The sequence below is a fragment of the Corapipo altera genome, unplaced genomic scaffold, assembly GCF_003945725.1.
Source record: "Corapipo altera isolate COAL_440 unplaced genomic scaffold, ASM394572v1 23, whole genome shotgun sequence".
Lineage (NCBI taxonomy): Eukaryota > Metazoa > Chordata > Aves > Passeriformes > Pipridae > Corapipo > Corapipo altera.
In genome coordinates, this window is record NW_020884878.1 from 7,070,003 (window position 1) to 7,088,779 (window position 18,777).

At 35.1% G+C, this 18,777-nt stretch overlaps 1 protein-coding gene across 4 annotated transcripts in view; it reads right to left on the minus strand.

Moving 5' to 3' along the window:
• WDR25 (WD repeat domain 25) overlaps positions 1-18,777 on the minus strand; it is an 85,643-nt gene that overhangs the window by 46,736 nt on the left and 20,130 nt on the right. For all 4 annotated transcript variants that reach the window (XM_027637799.1, XM_027637798.1, XM_027637801.1 and 1 more), the window contains exon 3: positions 3,058-3,205. In XM_027637799.1, coding sequence (XP_027493600.1) covers positions 3,058-3,205 — 148 coding nt within the window. The remainder of the gene's footprint in view (positions 1-3,057; positions 3,206-18,777) is intronic.

Genomic DNA, 18,777 nt, shown 5'->3' on the forward strand with positions numbered 1-18,777 from the left:
CTTGCAGTATCTTAGATATTCTTATACATAAGAACTTTCATTAAATACACATGACAAGGGCAAGAGGTCTGATGGTGTAAAACTGCAGGATAGGATTTCAGGATGTGTTTTCTATCCTTACATCAGGATTTCTACGCCAATGACAAAAATTCTGTTTCATGATTAATGGGATTGCAGTGTTTGTTTCTATTCTGATGTTGTTCAGATCATAGAGATTAAAAAAAATCACTCCAGAAAATGCAATATATTAGGACAAGGGATACTCAAACTGAAGTCCAATTTTAGAAACAAAATTTCCTGGGGAATTTATTCCAGCACTGTTTGTTAAAACTATGCTGGCACATTCCTTAGAGGAATGTCATAACTAGCTCTCATCAGACCCGTAACAATTAGCCAGACAACAATTTAGATTTAATAGGGCAGAAACTATGTTCCTAAAGAAAACCAACAGAAAATTACAAAAAAAAAAAAAAAAGGGCACCTGAGCAGCTCAATACCATGCATGTATTTAGCTGTATTTGCAACCTTTCCTAAGCTTTTAAAATAATTCTCTTCAGATCATTAGTTTTCTTTTAGTGAAGAACATGTAACAATTTTTATAACACAGATGTAATATATAAAATTTGCACTGAAAACAAAGATAAGAAGGATTAGATTTTAGCAAACAACACAGGAAAAGTGTTGAACCAGAACAAAATATACAAGATACAAGAGCAGAGAGCCTTAAAGACAGCATTATTATTTATAAAATCCCATTGGTGTGCGTTTACTGCATTTAAACATGCTAGTAGTTAGTTCAGACTAGCAATGGAAAGTAATTAAGACTGAAGTCCAAAAAGGTATCTGAAAATCCTCTGTGAAAGAGTAGTTCTAACATCTATCTGAAGTTAATCAAAGAAGAAATCATCTCAGCACTGATGAAGAGTGAGGAAGAATGAATGATTCAGTGAACTAATGTAAATCAAAATCTTATAGCTGCCTTAGTGTTTTTCAAATGGAAATGAGGTTTTTTATATCAAATTGATTTGGATTCCAGAGGCAAATTGCTCACCCTGTTTCTCTGAAAGGAACTGACTGAAATTCATGAAAAGAAGAGTAACTTTACAACAGGGAAGGAACCCAGAAATTGCCTTGCATGCGTAGGAAATCAGAATAAAATTCTGATCACTTATATTACACTTTTCCAAATGAGGTGTATATCACTGAAAGTCAGGTCCAAACATCAACATGACAACTGCAGTTCAGAGAAAGTACAAGGGCTCCTGTGTTCTTTATATAAGGTAATAATGAATATCTGGTATTTCCAAGGATATAAGCATTCATTTTATACATATAATTTATTTAAGAAGCTACAAACACTACATAACTCACCCATCAATACGGAAAGAACCATTTATAAACTAATCTGCTTTGAAACGTAGTAAATATGTCTTGTTACTGTTGTCATTTCCTAGAGCAGTATAAATGAACTACTACAATCAACTTAATCCAGATTACCATCCCATTACTGAATAGTTAAGTCAAAGAGATGTTAGAAATTAAAGTATATGATTTAAATTACGTATCTTTGAAATTTGTGCTATGATTTAATGAAATGAGATTTTTCCCACAGTAGTCCCATCAAATGACTCAGATACATAAAATCTATACTACTGCCACAAATCCCATTAAAAAGACAGCCATTCTGTTTAGAATTTGTAAGCATTACAGACAAAAGTAAATCCACTTGGATTAGTAAAATTCAGTTATATGTGGGACTAGAAAGGTTGCTGTACTGAGACTGAAAATAAAAAAAAAGACAAGAAGTCTAACAAATTAATGACTTGATATATTAACCTCATGTACTACTACATCAGATATATAAACCTCTTTTCTCATTAAAAACCCTGAATATTCTCAGAACATCAGTATTCCATAACATATTTTACATTCCCACACTACAACAGCTCCCTTTCAGCCATCATTGAATTTAAATACTTCTGGTACAACAATTGTTGAAAAAATAAATTCTTAGAGCAAGGAAAAGAATACTTTTCTCATGTGAACAATATTCACAAATTTCCTTGGCCACTTTCCCAGTTCATCTGAATAGGATTTCTGCTTTCCAGATATTCACATACAACGTAGTCCTTGCTTTTATGTAAGAGAAAATCCTCTTAGACAAAACCTGCTGGCAATTTTTGTAAGAATTTTTACTGTAGTCTAACAAGAAATATTGCACCTTTGCAGGAATTAAACACTTAAAAATAAATTAAGTGAAAAACATAAAATGGCATCTCTTCCCTTGACAGAGTCCTACTTTGGACCTAATTCATCTACACACACACACACAGATGTCCTATTATGCACAGCCCCAGTGAACACTGCTGTATGAATGCTGGTAACATACATAAAGGAGAGAAGAAATATAGCTGACAGAAGCACTTCAGTTTGTGAAAGAGAAAAGAAGAGACAGCATCCAGGAAATTAGTTTTGTTAAGGTTACAACAATCAAATCCCAAATCAAATCCAGAAATGCATCAAAGCAACCCAAGTTCAGTCTCAAGGTTTCATACTAGAATTTAAGTTTCTATACTCCTAATTAAGGTTCTGTTCAGAAAAAAACCAAAAACAAAACGAACAAACAAAAATAAACAAACACCCAATTAACTTAAGGCACAAATTTAAAACCAACCCAATTGAGAATGAGATACAAGCCTATATTTCAATTAACCATATGTATAAATGTAACTGAAGGCAGCTTTAAGAGGCTCTTCAAACACTTTAATAAATGACCATGACAGAGCACAAAAAATACACATTTCATTCTGTTCATATGTGTAGTATCTGACAACAGAAATTACCTGTGATCATGAAGTTAAAGATATTCCAATGTTCTCAAATTTCTCCAACTACTCTTAATTGCTGATATATATTTTTTAAAGTAAGGACATGCTTCAAGAACTCTGACTTTCATGTACAGATTTTATCTATATAAGAAAGAATAAGGCTAACAAGATCCCAAGTTATCTGTACACAATAAAGACAGGGTTATAATGCACCCTTCATGACCTTTACCTGTTTCTACATCTGTTAAATGCAGTGTGGAATCAAAGCCCCCACTGAGGATCCTTCTTCCACAAGACGACCACTGGGCAGCTCGAACAGCACAGGAGTGGTAGGAGTATGTTTTTAAACAGCAGCCTGTATCTACAGCATCCCATACCTTAAGAAGAAGGATAAGGACAGCTTTATAAAGAATCACAGTATTTTTTTTCAGTGTACTGATAAGTAGCTACAGCAAATCATTGCGGTTGAGAAAGCTTTGCATTCTGGAGTCATATCAGCTAAGCTGAAAAGATTGTTAGAAATAATTGCATGGTTGATTAGAATTAGGGTATTTTATTAACAAGGCACAAATCAGTAATACATTTTTATAACTTTTTTATCTCTTAAAATGTCTACATTGCCTGCAATGGCAATTCATGTTATACTTTCCCATTTATAATGCTGTCCTATCTCTACACAAATATGTATCCAAATACATTTTACCTTTAAATAATTTTTTTTCCAAATTTTTGTCTCTATCATATCTTGTTTTCCATCAAGTAAGAGGAATCCTGGCAGATTACAGCATTCACATCTGCCTATACATAGGTTTTTATCACATTTCTCACTGGGTGTGTAATTTTAAGTGTAATTTTACCTTAACTTCACTGAGGAAGCAGATAAGAATATTATCACACAGTCACATGGAGACTTTTAAGGATGGGTCTGAGTCCTCTCATTTTTCAGTTTCTTCTGGACAGAATTAGGTTGATGCTGAGCAGTTCTGAAAATCCTGTTCTACTAGTTACCCAATGGTTTTTAAGTATATAACAAGTAGCACTTTCAGAACATAAATCATCCTGCCCATATTTCAAAAAGGCACTTGTTTCCAAGTCATATATTTTAGAAAATATGAGTACTTTGAATTTAGTTACCAAATATAGTTGACAAAAATTAAAAGCACATCCTTTTCCTAGTTTTATTTTTGCCATAGTTTTAAGATAAAATTAGAATGACCCACATAAAGATCCAGTATGATCGCTTCTGTGACAGAAGGCTAAATATCAGAGCTATTTTCCTATGAATATTCTTCTTCAGCAAAAGCTACATTACGAAATACCTTATGATTGTACAATACAATACCTGTTGAGTTGAATAATAAAACAGATAGCAAATGCTATAACCATACCTGGAAATCCTACAATTTCATTACTTCTAATATTAGTAGTACAAATAAATCAACACTTTGACACTGCTTCATGATAATTTTATTGCAGTTACTGTAAACCCAAGGCAGTTTATTGCTCTAAAGTCACCATTTTACTTCATGGTAGTTCTCTCTGCAATCAGTCATTTTCATCCTGCAAAAACATGCAGAATGAAAACAACGTTGCCTATAAGCTTGGAAACTTATTCTGAATATTGGCAATTCTAATCAATTTCTCCATTCTAAGATTGTTTATATAATGCCAGGAACAGACTAGGCAACTAACAAAATCTCAGCAAAAGTACATTTTTTTTAAATTGAGATGAAATTCAACCTTCATGTATGTTAACACAAGAGCAATAAAGTTAGTACTGAAAATACAATTAACTGCATGTTTGTGCATTTTAAAGGATGTTAAAAACAAAAACAACTTGGTAAATCAGAAAACCTAAGCAGATGTTTGCTTTCTTGAGGGAATAGCACAATTCACAATATAAGAGAATGTAAAGAGGGAGAAACAAGTGAGACTTTAGGTAATGCTTTTTTATCTTCAATTATATTTTCTTCTTACTGGACAAAAAGGACTTGCTGACAGTATCATTATTATATGATGCATACTCAGAAGAAAACATTCCACTATAGAAAATTATTTCATCAAAGGATCTTCTATCACGAAGCACAGTTCTGCAATGCAAAGCAACCAATTATCATTAATTACTTGAACAGCCAGTTAAGACTGGAACTGTGATGGCCATACCCTTAGTATTCTACTTTATTCATAAGAAAAGAAATCAGGAAAATTATAATATTAAACTGTTTTTGAAAGTAAGTTTCTCTGCTTTAATGAGTTTTACCGATTGTTTCAAGTTTCACAGTATTAAAAAAGGGTTAATTGTGTCTTAGAGGCTTTTAATATGAGGAAGCTAATGAATGAATTTAGATGAAAGGAAAATAGGTGGTACATGCTTCAGATATTTTCTGTCATGTTTTAGTGATTAAGTATGAAAACTCAGTTTTCTCAAGAAGGGTTAAGTAAAGCAAGTTCAACAACAGCACTTCTGAGTTCCTGCTTCATTAAAACAAGCTGCATAAATGGAAAAAGCACACCCCTGAAAAAGCATGTTTCCCTCCATTATGTGAGACTGAACAAGTGATCCACTGCTGTGGATGAGACCACTGACCACTCACAAGGGACAACTTTTACCATACTTCTCCTCATTGTTTTGCTTTCCATCAGCTCTTTTCTGCCCAGGGAATGGTGGTGTTTCGATGCTTTCTGGAATTAGAGTCACATGGGCAAGGCAGTCTTGACTGAGGAAATTCACTTAGTTTACTGCCAATAAACGTAAACTTTATAAATATTATAAACAATAACCAGTCCATCCTTTTTCCTTATAAGAATCCCAAAAACAATGAAATATGCAAATGTTATTAGAAAAATTACACATATTACCATATTACCTCCCCTAAATCTGTAATTATTAACTAATTAATTATCAAATATTTGAAAGAAATAAACAGCCAAGACTCAAAGCTTTGGAATTAGCTAGCTATTTTCAAAGATTTTCTTCAATGTCTTTCTGGAATTAAGGTATCACGAAAGCTTTAATTGCATTTTTTCCAATTTTATTAAAATTTGCCTTAATTTGTCAAACTGGTTCATATTTCACTACTAGTTCTTACTCTTTTGTACTTCACTATTTATAACATTGCATTTCCATTTCTTTTACATCAATTGCTTTCATTTCATTTCTTCCCCTATTATAGAAAGTATGGTGATTACATAGTTATCTGCTAGGATTAATATATGGGGACAAAATGGCAGGTACAAACAGCCAAGTGACAAAATTATACTAGAGACTTCTTTACAGAAGCAATTTTCTTTTTACTTTCTCTGAGACACATTGTAATTCAATTGCTTTCACCTTCTCCATATTATTTGGAAATAAAGGCTTTAAGAGTTGCTTGCTTTCCTGTATAGATTAGAAATGTCGTGAAAATACTGTAACCTCTGTTTTAGGTAACACAACCAGACCTCCTCACCCTTGTGATCAAAAGTTCACAAATCACATAAGCAACTACACAATATAAGAGATGAGATTTATTATAGATTATATGTTTCCAGGTCCTATCTTCTGACTGAAAGCTTTGAGGAAAACAGCCTTTTAAAATAAAGTCTTTTGGGTTGAAGATAATAAAAACTCTCTTGGTAAGCCACAGAAGGAAGCACGAGAAGATAAGCACTTGATATTCAAGTAAATAGCAGTCACACAAGAAGGTTCCGAGGTCTGCTACCCTATCAACCAGCTCATAAGACATAAAAGAAAGGCTTTTTTCTTACTGACCATCGAAACTAGGAATTCATTCCTCGAAAAAAAGTCACAGTAACATAAACAGAGCAACCAAAGTAATAGGAGAACTCATCAAGCATAGGTAGCCTGATAAAATAGGAACTGAGCACATCTCTTTCATTGCCATTCTATGATTATCTGTAATGCATTTGCCTTTAAGCAAATTAGATTGCAGAAAAGAAAATCTAGCAGCCTGACTTTTAAAAAGAGAAAGGTGCATTTATCCAAACAGGCAGTCACTAATTGCACAGTGAACCCGAGAACAGTGATTCAATTGTGATAAATTAGAGGTTGGAAGCGAGTATGAGGAATTAAGCTGTATGCATTTTAAATTTGCATGCAAAAAGGAGCTACAGCAGAGCCAGTCAAGAATACTAAACAAGAAATTAATTTCTGGAGCATGTGTAATGAAATTAAAAACTTTTTAGTGGATAGATTGAAGTTAATTTCAACCTAACACCCATACTAAACGAATTCTTCCCCTTCAATTTAGCCAAGTTGTGCTATTCTTCAGTAGTTAACATCTTCCTCTGTCAATGGCTCCTAACGAACAACAGTAAGAAATAATTTCAAACTTCTAAAAAATGGCATTTAAGAAACAGCCCTGCTCAAGGATGATGTGGGATAGTACTGACAGTACAGAAAGTATAAAGAATTACTATGCTTTGACTAGAACAGTTATGTTCCCTTAAAAGCACACTCAGGTTGCTCCACAGACTTCTGAAGAGACATGAGCCTCTCCTTTCCATTTTTGGAACATCACTCCCTGATGCGTCTGAAGGAGACAAAACTGATTTTGGTTTTTTTCCTTTGTTTTTTAACTGCAGAACTGAATTCATGTCTGAAAGTTGAACATGCCATATCTGCTAACATGCATACTTCAAGAGAATGGTACTCCCTGAACCATATTGCTTTTCTCATCTCATCAGTATCTAAATACTGTGATTTCTAAGAAATACAGTAGAGAAGGAAGTCCCACACTAACTATAGAAAATCACATCTTTTCAAGTTTTCAAAGCAGGCTCAGAACTGTACTTTAAAAGGTTCTTTGAAAATCAGTGGGCCAGAGGGCAGAAATAGTCTCATGAAAAAATTATAAAAAGATATCTTCTGCTGCTACTGTTTCTTCAGATTCCCCACTCGGATGAGGTGTGGCTTTGGGCAGGATTGCAGGAGCTAAAAGTGCCCTTTGGGTATCTCTAACCAACAGCAATAAGGAGTCACTCACATAGACAGGCACATTCTTTTGTTCATAAAACTGAGGCAAGAGAATGCCAGGAAGAAAAGCAATAAATAACCAAGCATCAGATTTGGTAGGTGTGCCTAAGTCTCTCCAGCCACTGTGTGACTGAATAAAAAAGTCTGATCTTGAATGTAATATATATAAATTCCTAAAGTAACTACAGGAATATTTAGAAAGTTTTGTTCTTGTTTCAATTCCCGTCTTCTTAAAATATTGAGCTAAAGATCATAGTTGTAGTATGAAGTCAAATTTGTTGAAAAATTACAAAAGAGATCACTTGCACTTTTTTGTCTAAACATGTAGTTAAACTGTGTAAAAACTAACAGCTAAGCTCCTGGAAAACCTATGAGCCAAGGTCTAGCTTTGTGTATAACCTGCAAGTGTCAATAAAGTTATTTTCATACAATTATGAAGGATGTTAATAGATGTTCAGGTTGTTATATACACTACGATTGACGTAATTTTGGACATACCAACATATTTTTTAAAGCAATTGTCCCAAAAAAAGAGTCTTTCAGGAGGATTCTGTATAGCTAGATAAAGCTAACACATTTTCAGATGTGTAGAACACTTACTCCAGGAATGTTTAAAGTGTTCTAGGGAACATATTTTAAATGACATCCATCTTCCTAATCTAGACATGGTGTAAGAAGTATATATCAATGCTGTCATTTGAACAAGCACTTACAGATTTCCACTAGCTTTCTTCTCGCAGCAGTCATAACTCAAAACACAATTATCTTGCTAATCCAAACCAAAGAACCAACTTTATTATTGCTTTAGTATCTGAACAAGAGTTTTGCATTTGGATAGCTTATTACTAGACTACCCTTACTACTGTAGAAACGAGGGGAATGGAAAGCAGCAAAATGTAATAAATTCAATTAGCTGAGACAGCCAGCATAAGGTCTAAATTCATTATTTTTTCCACCAAAAACTTTAATATTGAAGTGTTTCAAGCATAATTACCAAACCAATGAGGTGGAAAATCTTCTCTTTTACAAAAAGAAAAACAAAAACAAACAAACAAAAATCCCAAACAAACAAACAGAAAAACCCCAACAAAAAACCAAACAAACCAGAACCCAGTATAAGGTAGTCAGACATAAGGTAGCCCTTATTTTGTAAGGGGTTTTATCCAGGCAGAAGCATTTTAAGTTATAATAGTAGTAGCATACTACTAACCAAGTCTGCACTACTACTACAAACTACTCAGTGGTACAAAACCTGATTTGCAAACATGTTAACAAGCCTTAATCCTGGTGAATCCAGCAGAGGCTGAGTACAAGCACTACATTAGCTTCATGCCAACCATGCCTATGAAATACATTTCCAATTATTTGGTTTGTTTTATTTTAATCTTCCCTCCCACAGAAACTCAGCAGCCCTTTCCACAAGGAAGGTTCCATAATTGTTAATTGTAAAGCTTCATTTGGGTGGTTTTGCCATTAACAGGAAAATAAAAATCTAATTAAAAGTGTACTTGGAGCTGTCAGCATCCCATAAAATTATTTTAAGAAAACACTAATAAACCAAGATAAAACATTGACATTTTCAGATGGCAAAGGGAGAGACAAGAGAAGCAAAACAGAATTCTGTAAAAAGAAAACAGAAACGCCATGCCACTGTGACAAAAGCTATCCATCTGATCAAATACAGTAAAGGAATGTTCTTGGTAAAGCTTTAACAACAAGAGCTACAACATTTCAAGTAAGCATGTTTGTTGGCAAACATACCTAATGGTTCCTTACTTCAAAAGTTAACTTGTAGCACAAGGAAAATCTAATCAACCAATAAAAACTCAAAACATAAATAGTTTTAGAGTATACAAATTGGCTAGGGTTTTGCTAATATAAATAATTAACGTTGCCTCCGTGGAAAACTTTCAAGTCAAAACTGGCAAACAGAACTCCTAAGAAATAAATTATATTTTAAAAAGGGTAACAGTAAAAGACTGAGCAAGACTGATATAAATATTTCATAAACATTTCTATTAGAGAATTCATGAACTGTATGTTCCCACTGTATCAAAAGTGTCCTCAGGACATACTAATCTCATCTACAAAAACTCTTTTTCCATCCACTTGATTCATAAAAGGATAAACTAAAGAAAAAATGGACACTAGTGAATTCATATTTCTTGGATGTCACAGACAAGATGAATAGCTGGGACAAGACCTTATTTCCATTTGGTGGTTTCAATACTCTTTCCCTGTTAATTATATGCAGTTTCTGGACAAACAAGCTTAATCTTCCACGATTTCACAACCCCCTCAGAGGGAGGCCTTCATGTTGAGGTTTTGGACAGCACATACACAGTTGGTGTCCAGATGAAATGATACCAAACACTGACAAGTAACACATGCCTAGGTGCTGCAACGTGAACTACAAGAATACTAATAACATAATTATTCAGAAATAAGCCCTGCTGCTCTTATAAACTGAATCTGAAGATCAGAATTAGTTTCTTTATAAAGGATGTTTACCTAAATTAACATCTCTATGATAAGAACTGAAATACTGTCAAAGTATGAACAAGTTCAGGGTGAAATATTGGCCTGCCACATCATTTATAGGAAAACATAGTTAAAAGTTGGAAATTACTCATTAGCAGTTCTATCTGGGTATTGTTATGACACAGCAACTCATTGTAAATTTTCTTTTTATTATGGCATATTTGTAGTTGACCTTGTTGAGCTAAAGTTGTGCCATAGTGAACTATTTCCATTCAACATCTGGGCTTCACAAAAATGACAAAGCTGAACTGGAAGTTTCTTTTAGGCTATTTGCACAGAACAACATAAGCAGTGGATATGCAATAATCTACTTCTTCATGACACCAGGCTTCTGAGTCACACATACACATGAAATGAAGAGCATATCATGAGAAAGTCTCCCCTTGCATGGCATATCAATTCAATATACACATTACTGTTATTACACAATGGAGGAAAATTTTACACAAGTCAGTTACTACCATATTATTGCCAAGACAGACAGTGGTGTAGAAGATTATATCTAATAAAACAACCAAAATAAATCTAATACTTCCTTTATTTGGCAGAATGGTAACTTATGAGGTTTGTTATATTTAACAAACAAATGAAAAAATTAAGGAGACCTTAAATTGTGCTGCTGCAGTCCACTATGAAGTGCAATTATGAGAAGGTAAAACTATTTCAGTGCAAGTCCTCAGAGAGACCATTAAAGTGCTATTAAAAGACCATTATAATATTTAATTTCAACAGCAAAGCTACTTTATTACAAATCTTACCATCAGAATGCAATTTCACCAAAAAGATGTATTCTAACTCACAACAACCACATCACCCTCATTTTGGTTCTTTTATTTGCAATTTTAAAAGTTCATTAACCCTATGCTTGTTTTTGTAAGAATTAAGGTCCAAGTGGTCCAACTCCAGATGTGTTGTCATTTACAAGAGTCATTAATGTAAATGTGGGTTTAATAAGCTTTAAGCTTTTGATTGAGTTTGAAAATTTGGATTTTAATCTCTCAATGTTCAAGCATCTACTACAACTTATCCTCCTAACTGAGGGCTATTAACACCACTACTAATTTATGACTAAGAAATTAGCAATTCTATATATACATAGTGTAAGTATGGAGCTAAGAACAATTGGACAATATATTTATGACCACCTGATAAGCACCTGGGTCTGGAAAAATATTGCAAAATTGTTTTTACATTCATTAAACACAAAGTGATTCATCATCATTGGGCACTGGAGTCAGATTCTCTTTTCAGTCTAGAGATTCTTTAACATTTGCATCACTTTCCACCAGAAAAACCATTTCCCTCAAAATCAGAGGGAAAGTCACGCCGAACTGCAGAAAGTTCGGGTTATTTTCATGCACTGACAAGGTTAATCTGGCACTTATCCTGACATGGCTCTGCCACAGCAAAGTGACTGATCAATAGTTTAAAAGACGAGAAGTGTGTCAGGGAGTGCTGTCTGGGCCTTGGCATGTTGTGACACTGCAGCACACACGACGTTTATGGAGAGCATCCTCTCTCCACACACTGGCACAGCCACATCACAACACAGGTGACTTGGTGCCGAATGCAGACCAGACACGTGTTCCTACGGGTGAGCAGGGCAGAATCCAACACAGGCACCATCTGGGAGAGGGGTTCAGAGGAACAATAACCAGACATACTGTTGCCAAATACATTTTTTAAAACATACTGTTAGAGAATGTGCTATCAAGTGGTGATAATCCACAGCACCTCAACTGATAGCAATACTAAAGTGTATATCAATCTGTTTCAGCTTCCAGAACTGAAAGAGTACACAGACTACACAGCTACCAGTCAAGTAATGCACTCTTCTAAATCCTTTTTTGTGGATCCCTTAAAAGAAAACTGTGTTCCCAAGTAAACAGTAATCACAGATGTAAGACATTACTGCTACCTATTAAATTAAATTTTTAGACTATCATTGCATTGTTGAAGTTGACTGCTACTGCGCAAGGTTTGGCCTATCATTTGTTATGAAGGTACTTCAGCTTTGAACCTTTAACCCAAAATAAATGAAAACTGATTAACTTCAACAGTAGCTGACTTTTCAACTCTGATAATTGCAGGATGAAGGCAGGAAAGGAGAGAGACTTGGAACCAATGCATCTTCCTCGAGAAATAAATTATCCCACACCATTTAGAAGTAGAAAAAATTTTCCCCAGCCAACCCAAAATATACGTTTCAGCGTCAAAGTACTAAACATCTATGCACTGTTTAAATAATATCTGGAATAACTAGAACCACTTATGCACTTAAAGTCAATTAGGAATTCAAATAGTGACAGTAGTATTATAAAACAGCATAGAGAGATCTAGATTCGCTAACATGACTTTGCTAACATTTCTACAAATGAAAGAGTATCTCATAATGTGCTGCACATACCTGATGTTAAATAGCCTTTCTAGAACATCTAGTTAAGATATGGCACCAGAGCTTTAAGTTTTAGAGGCACAAGGTTTATTCAAAGTGTGTGGCAAAGAAGGTTGTTTTTTAAACAGAGAAGAGGGCTACAAGTTTTAAAATACGCATTTGTTTTTAGCATCACAATGTAACACAAGGCATATTTGTATCACAATGCAACAAAAGTGCATTATAAAGCACCAAAATCAGTTTCAACAAATTAAATTCAGTAGGAGCTATATATTCCTACTTGTTTAATGAACAGTACTAGTAGTATAGGTTCCACCCCCACTAAAATAAAAAATATTAAAACAAGCTCAGTAAGATGACCTTGCCATTAAAAATACTTCCAGAAAAGTGAGCAGCTGAAGTACTAATACAATTCAGAGTTCCTTCCTGAACTTCTCCACAGGAATGACTGCCATCCCAAGGGGAAAATAAACCAAAAATTGAAAAGGCATGCCAGAGAACTACAAAATTTTATCAACTATTTAAACCATAATCAAGGCTGGCAGAGACATAGAGTGGTGTGAAAAAGGAGCCTAGCTTCTGGTAACATGTATTAGAGCTTTAATTAATGTGTTAATTAGAGCCTTTAATATAAAACTGTTCAAGACAGTCCTCATGCAATTGCTAGCATTTTTTATTAGTTACATCTTTTGACAGTATCAAAGTTGAGAGTAAAGTGACATGTTTATTTTCATAACTTTTATGTGTATTTTTCTACATTGCCAAATGAAATCTTCACAGTTCTAGCCTCCTTCCTGGAAACCAAGATACCATTAGTAACAAAATTTGCCTGAAATCACTTTATTTTCCTTTAAAAACTTCAGGGAAATAAATTAGACTGATAGACTTTCAAAACACATTGATTCTTCTTAAAAAAGCACAGACTTGTTTGTTAGAATGTTTTATAGCACACGTATCATTTAAAAGACACTGGAAAATTGCAGATGTTTGCAGAATAAATTCTTCACTTAATGAGATCAAGATCTCTAAATATACTGATCCTTCTTTTGACTTTTATTCTGATAGACAGTTTGTTTTCCTAGTTCTTATTTGTTCTTAAAAAGGAGAGATTCTAAAAGAATGATGATGCAATAGAGGTAAGAGCAGCATTTTTTCCCCTTTTCCCTATTCCAAGATTTGGGGAAATCCTTCGTTTTTCACTGATACCACACTAAGTAGAGCTCTCTTGCCTAAGAGCCCTTTAAATGCCAGCAAGACACCTGTGGGGCAGCAGTGTGGCTGGCAGCAAACACCCTTGGACAGAGATGCCAGGTCCTCAGGCCATTCAGCATCCTCTGTGCCGGGTACCTTCCTCCACTCCTGGTTTCAGTACAAACTCTGCAGCACCAAGACCTCAGGTGAAGATGAGTGGATGGGTCACACTACACACAACATTTGATCATCTCTCTAAAAGGCAGGGAAGCTGCAACCTCTGAAAACTATACTAATCTAGACAGAAGGAACTGCAAAAAGTTGAACATATATTAAGGTGTAGGAACTATGTTATCATATATTTGATTTTGGCTACATACTTTAATATCCAGATGAATCAATGATGCAGGACAGACCACAGCAGCTTGTGGTAGCATTTCACTGAAGCTATATCACATATAGAAACAAGCTGGAGTCATCTTTACTTCCAGAGAAAAAAACAACAGAGTCCTCTCTGGCAGCTGCACAACTTTAACAGCTTGATTTGTTTCCACAGAAAATCTTATCCTCCAGTTCAGAAACAGGGGTAAAGAGAAAAGATGGCTGCAAGCCTACTGTTTGATTAAGTTCTTGCAATAAAGGTCTTGAAGTAAGAGCAGATTTTTTCATTTCCAAGAGCTGAATACATTTTGATAAATACAAGAAGCAGTTTGATTATTTAAGTGATGCTGAGGATAAGACTAAACTTTAATTGTAGCAGAGGGAGCTTTGTACTGGAATCAGGTTAGCCAGAAAAACAAGAAAGCACCAAACAGGTAATTTATTTGGATAGCTTATTTAAAATTATGCTGGATATTTTTAAACTGCTCCGAAGAAAACAACTAGCCTGAAGGCTACAGGGATAAATTTTGGTTGAGGTCTTTTCAAGATTTTTCTGCATAGATTGTTATTTAGCAAGATGGATGTACAGCATAGGAACCTCCACTTATTCAAGTTATATTAGGGTCACCCAGACTGAGAATTTTTCTTATTTTTCTTGAGGAAAACATCCTGCCTTATTATAAATGTTTATACCATTACTAAGGTATTATGATGTTTGTGTGCCTCTAAGCACTGGGGAAAGTAACGGGAAAAACATACAAGAAGTTTATGGTCCAAGTGACAAAGGCCTCTCAGTACAATGTTTGGTCTCCTGCTTCCCCTGGAACAAGCTGCTATGCCGTGTTGTGAATGTTCTGCCTTCTAATACACTCACTGAATTGTTGCATGTGAATTGGAGGTACGTACTTCCTACGTAAATTAAAGAGCTCCAGACAACAGCTCCAAGCACAAAGCTGCCTTCCATAATCCTCATTGACAATTCCCATTAGGGAGATCAGAACAAGGTCCAAATCTCTCAGCTGCAGGAATTCCTGCTCAGGTGGGTATCCACTGGATGGGCAAAGGCAGATTTTATCCAGATTGAAGTCTGTGAAAAATATGTTAAATCCTGGAAGCTGAGGAGCATCATAGAATGAGTGACACGGTGAGATACAAATGATCACTACATCAAGGATGTTAGCATTTCCTGGCCACTCACAAGGGTTGTCTCTGGTATTTGGAAGTGTAGGAGGCAGATGCTTCAAAGATACCAGGATTTCTCAAAGGTTCACATTTGACTCCCAGAATATTCAGTGACTCCTATAAGATCTGCTGACTCAAGCGAAGCATTGTCCACACCGCAGATGTGGACGGATGGCAGTACACACATCAACCCTCAGAATATTCCTGACATTTAACTGTAGTAAAGAAAATCCTGCTCTGCAGTAGCTATCTAGGAAACAAGACAGCTCTAAAGTAACTTGTCCATTTTAACTTATTTTTTTTTTGCAGCTTCCTTCCAAGCACACACCACAACTCAGTTTTCTTCACTCAGTGCAGCCGTCACCATGCCCAAGCCTTGGCCCATCACTGGTAACCATGCCACAAACTTTACCATGACTGAGAGAAGCTTCCCCTTCCCTTCCAGCTCCCCTGTGTTACACTGCACATAATAAAAATATTTTGTTTCCACATTTATCTCCAGCATGCTGGGGCCATTGCACTGATTCCTACTCTTCATATCCATGTGTCTCTACACTAAAGAGAGGGGGACAGTTTGGGTTTGTTGCTCCAGGGAGGTAAAGCCCCCACCAGCATTACTCCAAGTGTCTCAGGTTAACTGACACTTGACTAATTCACAGTAATTTTAGCACAGATGTACAACATTGGCTGTGTCATCCTATTTTCTTTTTAAGTATATTCCTATTTCAAGTGAAGTGATTACAGCAGCTCCTCTTCTCCAAGCAATTTACACAACATCAACATGCATCATTAGAACACTCAGATTTATTTATTTATTTTTTAGGGAGCTCAAGTATCTACATATTAACAACTTTATATAAAACAAAACTGATTAGCTTTTGTTATTTCTCCTTTGCATATCTATGCAATCCACCAGACAGAAAGGGGCCTGGCATTCATATGACAAATAACAGAAGATTGCAAATACATTTAATATTCTTTGTAATATAGTTCAGTTCCTATAACATCATTTAGATTGCCCTACGGAGTTTCTGTACTCTGTACTTTATAACATTTAATCTCTCTCCTGCGAAATCTTGAAGAACAACCTATTATATAAGTCAACCCAACAGAAAGCTATTGACAATGATTTCATGAAGGGCTTTGTCCCAGAGGGCATTGGCAGGTAATTTGCAAATCTAATGTACATCTAGCCAGCAGAGGGTTTTCAATGTTTTGTAACATTCCTGCAATGTAGTACTGTGATACAGCCAACCTGAAGCTGAACAACAGATCTTTGATTATATTTTTCATCAATACAAAGCACAACAGTTTGCATCAAATTTTAAGATTCAAAAAATAACCTTAAAAGAATGACTAATTATTTCTTTCACATTCTCCACAAGACTTTGCTAAATAGCTTTTCCTTTATTAATACATCAGGAGGCTGTTTACTTTAATAATAGATTCAACATCATTAAACACAGGCATAACATTCATTTAAGAAATACACATCTTTTTTTTTTTCTTAAAGCAGATAAGCATCTAAATATTTTTAGTTTACCTGAATATCATACAGTGAGAAAATCTACAGCAATTTAAGATACAGGAAGCTGTAACTTAAAGAGGGATTATTACTGTAGTCTAAATGTTTCAGTTATTTTCCAGATGTAACTGACTTTTTTAAAGTAGGAGTACAGTTCAAGTGAGAAGTCCTGCTACAAAAGTGCGGGTGGAAGCATCTATAAATACTATAAATACAACATAAAAAAGCATAATCGATGTGCATAATCGATGTGGTTTTGTCATAGTAAGGAGATGGTATTGCTAACTTTTATTTTACAGCTGGTATAAGAGCATACCTTTGAAGCTGGAAATGAAAATAATAGTCCCTGCTGAAAACCTAGAACCAGATTAAAAGATAGCTTTCTCCTATTTGGACATTGTCTTGAAACTATGAATTAGTGACAGTTATGAAAGAGCAGATATGAACATACTGACACTTGCAAACATTGTCTGGCATTTACATAGGACCTAATTAAGTTATTTTTAACTACAGAAGTAAATGTAATATTTATAATTGCATAATTATGGTATTCTATCAGTAGGGACTGCCTCAGATTACATTCACATAGTGCAAACCTACTCTATCATCACATCAGTGCCGTGGTGCCATGAGACATCCCACTGTTAAATTTATCCCAGAGAAATGACTCCATAGCTCTGGAGAGCATCACACCAGTCCCACTCTGCAGCTTCTAGCACCCAAGCTGGCTCAACTCCTCTGGGCAGCACAGCCCTGAAACCCACACATAAACCCGAAGTTCCACCACAGGCTGGAGAGTGCTCAGCTCCTTGGCACTACTGCAACACAAACACTTAAATGATTCAGCCTCACATCAGGTAGGACGTGGTTCAGCATTTCTCACTGCAGCAGCAGCATGACACACCTACAGAAACTTAATTCACCACTAGAAGAACTTCACTGCATTTACTTCACTACCACTGCAAACCCACAGAATGAAGAATTTCAAAATTAGAAGTTAATGCAAATATTAGTAGTATTGCAGGCTTCTGCATATTATCAAAAATTTAAGGAGATTAGTGACCAGTTTTTATCATATTTTTCAGGAGTATTTAATTCCTATTTAGGCATATAAATGCGAACAATTTCTAAAATAAATAATTATAATGTCAACAATTGCATATCAAGGTTTTTGATAATCCAAACTCTGTACTGAGATACCCAAAAGCAGATTTCTCATCAGTCTTTACAAAAGAAAGAGTCATTCATATATAAGGGCAGGAGAAAAAGTTAAGCAAAAAGTGTTACTTTGTTTCAACCCATTTACCATAGCAGACACACGAGTGAAAGCTTTTGGAAATCATTACCAAACCATTACAATTCAATTAGAATGGGTCTATGATGTTCTCCAAATAATGAAAATCAAACCCTGGTGGTTGTGAAAAGCTTATTTTCTCCGAGTCAATCTACAACTGAAAAATTATTATTGGGAAGTTTCCCCAATGAAGTGCTCACCACTTCCAACACTATTTTCACATAACATGTTAAAGACCCTACCACAAACAGATGCATGTTATTACTTCAGCTTCATATTACTCAGCTTCTTTTCCATCTATGTTGCTATCATTAGAATATTTTTACCAGTCGAAAAAATATTCATCACTCCCTTGGTTATGTCTTCATGTACCTGCAGTTAGCTCCACTCCCACTCCACAAAGCACAGATAATTAGTTTAATTAATCTTCATGACTGTTTCTAAAAATTAGTAGCTTTTCTTGCT